Source organism: Mesoplodon densirostris, chromosome 19 (assembly GCF_025265405.1).
Source record: "Mesoplodon densirostris isolate mMesDen1 chromosome 19, mMesDen1 primary haplotype, whole genome shotgun sequence".
Classification (NCBI taxonomy): domain Eukaryota; kingdom Metazoa; phylum Chordata; class Mammalia; order Artiodactyla; family Ziphiidae; genus Mesoplodon; species Mesoplodon densirostris.
The window spans coordinates 11,830,292-11,838,550 of NC_082679.1; the positions used below are offsets into that span (position 1 = coordinate 11,830,292).

Below are 8,259 nucleotides of genomic sequence, written 5' to 3' on the forward strand. Positions count from 1 at the left end.
AGTCTTCATTCAACATCATCTCAGGGAGGTCTTCTTTAAACTATAACTCATCTCCAGAACTTTCTCTATGAGGAAGAGTTAACAGAGTAGGCCCAAGACTGCTGTCCTTAAAGAGGCCTGCTTGCGTAGTGGCCCTTGGCTGGTATCTGGGAACCTGGGTTTCAGCCAGGTTCTCACCACTCCCTGAAAGAGTGGCTCTCGGGTCTAAACTGTTTGTGCAAACGATGTTGTTTATGCTGAACAACTGTTTTCCTTCTGGGTACTAAGTCTCAAATGAGCTTCCCCGAAGACAACATTTCACTGCTGGGGGTATTACACTCAATCCAGGTGACTCCACTGGGAGAGGACTCTGGGCAGCTCGTGCCTGGTTTCCTCTGGATTTCGCCCCATGTGCCTTTTTCCTTTGCTGATTTTGCTTCATAGTCTTTCATGATAACAAATCACATCTGGGGGCTTCCCTGGTGGTGCAGTGGTTGAGAATCTGCCTGCCAATGCAGGGGACAGGGGTTCGATCCCTGGTCCGAGAAGATCCCACATGCTGCCGAGCAACTAAGCCCATGTGCCACAACTACTGAACCTGCACTCTAGAGCCCATGAGCCACAACTACTGAGCCCACGTGCCACAACTACTGAAGCCCGCATGCCTAGAGCCCATGCTCCACAAGAGAAGCCACCGCAATGAGAAGCCCGCGCACCGCAACGAAGAGTAGCCCCCGCTTGCCACAACTAGAGAAAGCCCGCGCACAGCAAGCAACGAAGACTCAACGTGGCCAAAAATAAATAAATTAAAAATAAAATAAAATAAAGCCCCAGTAAGTGGCAATTCATTAGCTTAAAAAAAAAATCACATCTGTGACTACAACTAGATACCGAGTCCTGAGTCCTCCTAGCAAATCACCGAATATGGGGGTGGTCTCGGGGCCCCTGGCGTACTCTTTTCTCCTCCTTAGAACTTGTCATCACTGGCCGTCCTATCATATCTGTCATCCATCTTGCCTATTTTCCATCACCCTCCTCCCACCATGCCCGTGGCGCACTCGCTCCCCACCTTCTTGGCCTCTGCAGGATCCCAGCATCACCCGGCACAGACCCCCAGAAGACCCTGGGAGAATATTAGCTGAACGACTGTTAACCGTTTTATTTCCGAAGTTGGAGTCCCTCCCTGGGCTTGTAATGGGAAGGGGGCCTTTGGCCAGACCTGCAGAGCCGAGCAGGACGGGGGTGAACGGGGACAGGGCAGCTGGCCCGGGAGGCTGGCAGGTCCCTGAAGCCGCCTCACACAGGTTCCATTTGCAGCTCCACCCCGTCCACGGCCTCCACCTGATGGAAGGCGGCGTGGGAGCCGATGACCACGAGGGTGGCTCCTGCAAGAAAACGGGCAGTTCAGGGCCTGGCTGCCTCACCTGCCCCCACTGCCCACAGCGCTACCCAGACCCTGTACTCACCCAGGACCCAGAAGACGGCGGAGCCCGCGCCAGCCAGCCAGAAGAAGGGGAAGGAGACGGTCCCAGCCAGAGCATACTGATGGGCTGGGCTCACCTCTCGGCCTGGGGGCAGACGGCATTGGGGCAGCTGTTCTGATGCTCATGCCCTCTCCCAGAGTAACCCCTGATACCCGCCCCCCACCGCCCCGCCACCAATCTGGTGTCACAAGACACCAGATTGTCCAGGAGCCTCAGGATCTACACTCCTCGTGCCAAGGCCCTCCAAGTCCATGGGCCCCACCCGTGTCTCCAATGTCCCCACCCACTGTCCGTGGGAATACAAGGGGCCTTCCTCAGCCCCCTCGCCACCCTCCAACCCCACTTCTACTAGGAAGCTCGCAGCCTCCCTTTCCCCAGACTACACCTCTCCTGCTCCAACCTGCACTCCCGTAGACCTAGAGTCTCCAACTGGTGGCCCAAGGGCCAAGTCTGACCCGTGGATGTATCTTTTGAGTCTGCATATTATTCCACAAGAATTTGATTTGATTTGTGGCTGACCGAGAAACTGGATGATTTTTCTTTCGTTCGTTTTTTTTGGGGGGGGGGCCGTGTTGTGCGGCACGCGGGATCTTAGTTCCCTGACGAGGGATGAAACCTGGGCCCCCTGCATTGGGAGCTTGGAGTCTTAACTACTGGACCGCCAGGGAAGTCCCTGGATGATTTCACAAAACAATACAGTCAGTCCTCTGTATCCTTGGATGGAAACCCATGGATCATTGTTCTTCGTCACTTTTTACAAGGGACATGAGCATCTGTAGATTCTGGCCTCCACGGGGGCTCCTGGAACAATCCCCTGTGCACACTGAGGGAGGGCTGTACAGATGTCTGCCTTCTCAAGGCAGACTGTAAGGCCGGGTCTGCAGGCCCTGGTGGCAGCAGTGGCTGAAGCCACGTCACGTCTATGCCCCAGGCACTCCCTCCATGCCCTGGGCTTGCTCGACATGCCCCTCCACCCAGCCCACCTTTGTCATGTACAAAACTGGCAGGCTTCTGAAGGATTCTGTCTTAGCTCTACCTGTTTGTCTGATCCCAATTCCCCTTTATCCCCGCTCCAAACCTTGAGCTTCCCCTACTTGGGAACTCAGGCCCCTCTTTCTTCTCAGTGGTGCTTGGTGCCAGTCTGGGACCACATGAGCCACAGGCCTCAGCTTCCCTCTCTGAGAAGTCCCAAGATTTCTCCACTTCCACCCCAGGAAGCAGGAAAGGGTAGCAGAGCTATAGGCCAGTGTAAGGTCGCCACCTGGTGTCCAATGTGGGTACCTGCAGCTGATGCCTTTGGCAGGAGGTAAGGGAGGAGGGAGAGGGAAGGAGGAGGTTTAAGGGACAGGAGCAGGTGGAGGTGGGTTCTGGGATATCTTCCGGGCTTGGGGAATAGCAATTTGGGGGGCTGAGAGTGGGTGGAAGCATCCGGTGTGTCTGAGACTTTAAGGGATTGAGTTTGGGGGATCTAGTGTAGATCTAGGCTTGGGCAGACTTGGGTTCACAAGGACTTAGGTTTGGAGTCAAAGGCTTGCATTCCAAGAGACCAGGATTTGAGGAGGGCAGGGGACTTCTCACCCATCAGCACAAACTTGGACTGCAACGTGCGCAGGTAGAGGATGTAACAGGCGCCAAAGAAGACAGCCAGAGCCACCAGCAGCATGGGGGATGTCGCCCTGGAAGAGGGCGGGGAGGCGTGCGTCAGGCAGCTGGGACTGGGCCCGACACGGAGGCCCTGACCGTCTACACTGGCGGATGACAGGCTACGTCCTTGGGGCCGGGGGAGTCTAGGTCACATTTGGTCACACTGAATCCTGGCCAGGCTGATGCGGGAGTAGGGACCTGGCCCTTCGGTCAAAAGGTCCGGCAGAGCTACCCCATGGGGACGGGGCCTGGCCAGTGAGAGGAGGGGCCGAATGCTGAGGGCGGGGCCGGCCAGTGCGGGCCGGGCAGCTTGGTGGGCGCGGGGCCGGGCCGGAGAGGCACTCACACACAGTACAGGATGAGGCCCAGGAACACGAACACATAGTTGCTCTGGTAGTACTCCACGTTGCGTACGAGGCGCTGGCACAGCTCGCCCAGGTTGCGGGGCCGCGAGAAGCGCCGCTGGTCCACGAAGGAGCCCCAGGGCCGGATGGTCGCACGGCGCCGCTCCAGCCACTCACGGCCTGCGCCGGACGGAATCAGTTTCGGCAGCAGGGTCCTGGTGGGTGCGGGGCCAGGTCAGCGATAGACCGGGATGGAACCCGGACCCTCGAGCAAGAAGAGGACCGAGGGGGGCCGGACTCCGGGGTTCTGGGGAAGATATGGTCCCAGACTCCTGGATTCCCGGGGAGAAAGGGGCTGAGGGCCCAGACTCCAGAGTCCTCGAAGAGGACACCAGGGGCCCAGACTCATGTGTCTGGAGGCCGGGATTCCTAGACCCCAGGGAGGAAGGGGCGGGGGACCAGGACTCCCGGGTCTCGGTCAGGGGGGCTAGACCAAGCTTGCTCACGTGGCGCTCAGCCCTTCCACCTCGGCATCCTTCTGCTGGTCCTTCTCGGCCGCCATGTCTGTGCTATGAGGGGAAGAACCGCTGTAACGAGCCTGAGGCCCTGCACACCCCGCGGGACCCGCCCGAGCCTGGCCTCACCCAGCGGAGCGTCAGCGGACGTGTCGCGGGTCTGGAGCCTCTGGGGGCGGTAGTTTTGCCGCCGAGCATTGTGGGAGTTGTAGTCCCGATGATGTCGGAGAGAGTGGGCGCGATGATGGTGGTATGGCTCGCGAAACACCTTGGGAGATGTAGTCGCGTAAAGTGACGCCTCTGGGCATTGTGGGAGTTGTAGTTTCAGAAGCAGGACGCGTGGAGTTGGGAAAGGTGGGTTGTCAGGAGTCGGGGCGTTATGGGAGCTCTAATGTCAGAAGCCGGAGCTCTAAAGGCAGAAAACGTTGTGTACTCCCCCGTGCAGGGTACGATGGAGACCGTGTAGAGCTGTCATTCTGACTCTAGAAGGTATAAAAGAAAACACTTGCTAAAACACGCAGATGTTCTGACTCAGCAGATCTAGGGTGAGACCATTCATTTGAATTTCTAACAAGTTTCTAGGTGATGTTGATGCTTCTGGTCCATGGCCCACATTTTGAATAGCGAGACTGTAGAGAATTTGTGGGAATCTATTTCTTCCTTCTTCAAGAGGCTAGTGATGGGGCCATGGTTGCTGGAGGGGGGGCATCTAAGGTAGGGGGCAAAGCTCCCCCTACAACCCCTGGGCTCCCAAGGATGAATGGGTTAGGGTTAGGGACCTAGGGATGCCCCTGCTTTGGATAGGATGGAGGGAAGTGGGGCAAAAGAAAGGGTTGAGATTTTTTTTCATTTTATCATTTTCTTTTCTTCTAGTTTTATTGAAGGGGTGAGAATTTTTAAAAGACGGAGTTGTTATAACGAAAAGAGCTGGGATTCTGGGGTCAGAGGTCAAAATTCAGGCTGTGTTGACCTCATCACCTCCCTGAACCTCGGTGTCCTCAACTGGACAGTGAAGATCCTGGTGGTACTGTTACCAAGTCCAAGCTCACTCTGCTCTCCGCAGGACAGGCCAGTAAATCAGGAGACGAGATGTTGAGGCAAGGAGTAGCGACTTTATTGGGAAAGCCGGCAGACTGAGAAGATGGCGGACTAGTATCTCAGAAAGACCATCTGACTGGGGTCTGGATGCCAGTTTCTTTTATAGAACAGAGAAGGGGAGGAGGTGAGGAAGTGAAGTAGGAAGGCCATAAGTCTTGCAAATATCTCCTGGAATGGCCAGCCTCAGGAAGGGGATGTGTTCATTTCTTCTTTCTTGCAGCCATTCACAGGTGGACAGGGTCAGGATGTTTCCCTGAACAAAGGCACTTTGGTTTAACATTCAGGCAGAGGGGCAGGGTTCCCGAGGCAGGCCGTTATGTATAGACAGTATCCTTTTAGTGAACAAAAGCAAATGAGAAGCAAAGGTTAAAGTAAAAGAAACAGATCCAACCTGTAGTGCGATTTTGTTCATCCCTGTAATTGTACCACACTCATGGGGTTGAGATGGGGTTGAATGGTCCATGTAAAGTGCTTGAAAGAGTCTTGATATTTTATAACTGCTCAATAAATGGTAGTCCATATTATTGCCACTACATTATCATGACTGTTATGATTATTTCTAGAGTTCAGTCTTCTCAAACTTAGCAGTAACTTACTAGGGGCTGCTGGCCCCTTGGATGTCCCAAAGAGTGGCTGGCATCTGAGACATGGACCTTTCTTTCCCCTAGCTCTCACAGCCATAGTTCTCTCAGTCTTTGCCCCTGCCCCTGAGTGAGTTGTGGAAAAGAAGGGTGCACCAGCATGCCTCAAGAAATGTGTGTGGGGCTTCCCTGGTGGCGCAGTGGTTGAGAGTCCGCCTGCCGATGCAGGGGACATGGGTTCGTGCCCCGGTCCGGGAAGATCCCACATGCCGCGGAGCGGCTGGGCATTGAACCACGGCCGCTGAGCCTGCACATCCAGAGCCTGTGCTCTGCAACGGGAGAGGCCACAGCAGTGAGAGGCCCGCGTACCACCAAAAAACAAAAACAAAAAAAACCCCAAAACAAAACAAAAAAGAAATGTGGGGCTTCCCTGGTGGCGCAGTGGTTGAGAGTCCGCCTGCCGATGCAGGGGACACTGGTTCGTGCCCCGGTCCGGGAGGATCCCACATGCCGCGGAGCGGCTGGGCCCGTGAGCCATGGCCGCTGAGCCTGCGCGTCCGGAGCCTGTGCTCCGCAACGGGAGAGGCCACAACAGTGAGAGGCCCGCGTACTGCAAAAAAAGAAAAAAAAAAAGAAGAAAAAAAAGAAATGTGTGTGGAAGTATTGGGAAGCCTGGGCTCCCTTACACAGACTGAGGACCTCATTTTCCAAGGTTGGGTGGAGCTGAAGGAGAATACTCACCTGGGAGATCCAGGTGACTCTTTTTTTTTTTTTTTTTTGCGGTACGCGGGCCTCTCACTGCTGTGGCCTCCCCCGTTGCGGAGCACAGGCTCCGGACACGCAGGATCAGCGGCCATGGCCCACGGGCCCAGCCGCTCCGCGGCATGTGGGATCCTCCCGGACCAGGGCACGAACCCGTGTCCCCTGCATCAGCAGGCGGACCCTCAACCACTGCGCCACCAGAGAAGCCCCCAGGTGACTCTTAACTCCCAACTCTGTCTTCCAAGGATCACATTCCTTTTGGGTTTGGGCTTTGAGGCCTGCTGGAGGGCATCCCCACAAGGTGGGGAAGATGACTCTGTCGAAGGGGCTGGTGTAGCAATAGGAGGGAGGCCACCTGTGTGCACGTGGAAGGGGGGTCCCAAGCTGAAACCAAATGAGCCATACTTTGAAGATCAGGTTGGCTAGTTACCGTTCACTTCCTCTTTGTCAGCCCCAGGCTTTTAGTAGAAGCTTGTTCAGGTTTCCCACTTGGGTCGAGCTGGGCTTCAGGAAATCAAGGCGGGGGCTGTGAGTCCACAGTTAGCCCAGAGCATTAATGGGGGAGCAGCACCTGAGTTCAAAGTGATGGGAGCAGCAGGGGTAACCAGAAGAGCCCCCAAGAGGAAGATGAATCTTGGGGAGCAGAGAGTTGGAAGCAGAGGTCCAGCTGCCTTCTTCCAGGGCCGACCTGGGGAAATTGGGGTTTGACTTTTGTTATGAGGGCTTTGGGGTTTCCTCATAGGAACACGAATAAAAGTGATTTCACTCATAACCCGCCAGTACGTGCTCTGAGCAGAAGACATAACAGGCAAAGTCCTGGAGGTGTCAAAAGGCATGGGCCATGGATGGTGGAGTCCAGAGGCAAGGACACTGTTGGAGAGGAACCCTCTGAGTGGGGCAGGACGGGAACTTTGAATCAGGGGATTCTGAGGGGACTTGGCGTAGGGGCAATGTGGGGGAGGAGCCCCTTGAAACAGAGATTGTGGGAGAAGGGGCCCTAAGACGGAGATACTGTGAGAGATGGGAAGGTCCGTGAGACAGGGGGATGAGGGGAGACTGGGGGAGAAGGGACCTATGGCAAGTGGGCCCTGAATTAGGGGGATGGTGGGAGATAAGGGGGTGCCTGAAAAGATTATGAGAGATGGGCCCTGGCCCTGTGGTCCCTCCACCTGAGGCCTCCTTCCAGCCTCTTGGACCCCTGGAGGAAGTGGAGCTGGGAGGGTAGGAGGACATTAGCACAGACAATCAGAAACCTGGGTTATTTTTCCACTGTGTGACCTCAAGGAGGTCCCTGCCCTCTCTGGGCCTCAGACTGCCCACCTGTCTATGGGAGTATTTCTTACCCTGTACCTGATGAATAAAGTAGTTTCTCTGGCCTCCCCAGGAGAGGTCCAGGCTCACGTAACCCTTACTGGACTGGGCTCTGCCCTGGGCATCACAGGCGTTTCTGGCACACATGGCCGCTGCCTTCTGACTGCCTTGCCCCTCAGATTCAGGCACTCCTCCTCAGCATTGTCTTGTGCAGTGGGCATGCGCACACACTCACACTCATGTGGACTCTCAGCATCCCGACCACCCAGACACCTGTGCTGGGAGGCAGGCAGGCCCGGGACCAGCCCCAGGCCTTCCTCTCATTCCAATCTCTGGGCTGTGTTAGAAAGGCTGCCTTGAGGGAAGTGGTAGAGCTGCCCAACCAGAAGGGCTAAAATTCAAAAGACTGACAATAGCAAGTGTTGACGTGGATGTGGAGCAACTGGAACTTTGATACACTGTTGGAATGCAGATGACACAAGAGCTTTGGAAAGGGTGTGGCTATTTCTATTAAAGATAAACACTGTCTATCCCCCAATCA

General features: G+C 55.6%; 1 protein-coding gene across 1 annotated transcript; it reads right to left on the bottom strand.

Annotated features, from left to right (window-relative positions):
* Nucleotides 1–1,123: 1,123 nt before the first annotated feature.
* RABAC1 (Rab acceptor 1) lies at nt 1,124–4,111 on the bottom strand. The gene is made up of 5 exons (XM_060083739.1): nt 3,958–4,111; nt 3,454–3,666; nt 3,042–3,139; nt 1,446–1,547; nt 1,124–1,364 (listed from the first exon to the last, which is right to left on the bottom strand). The coding sequence occupies exons 1-5, from the start codon at nt 4,011–4,013 to the stop codon at nt 1,276–1,278; spliced, it is 558 nt and encodes a 185-aa protein (XP_059939722.1). The 5' UTR covers nt 4,014–4,111; the 3' UTR covers nt 1,124–1,275.
* Nucleotides 4,112–8,259: the final 4,148 nt, after the last annotated feature.

Bases quoted from the DNA above. Each gene is read 5' to 3' on its own strand.
- RABAC1 (XM_060083739.1), bottom strand. From the start codon at position 4,013: ATGGCGGCCGAGAAGGACCAGCAGAAGGATGCCGAGGTGGAAGGGCTG. The intron at 3,667-3,957 runs GTGAGCAAGCTT...CGCACCCACCAG, and splicing joins GTGGAAGGGCTGAGCGCCAC to GACCCTGCTGCCGAAACTGA. The intron at 1,548-3,041 runs GTGAGAAGTCCC...GTCTGCCCCCAG, and splicing joins GTCCAAGTTTGTGCTGATGG to GCCGAGAGGTGAGCCCAGCC.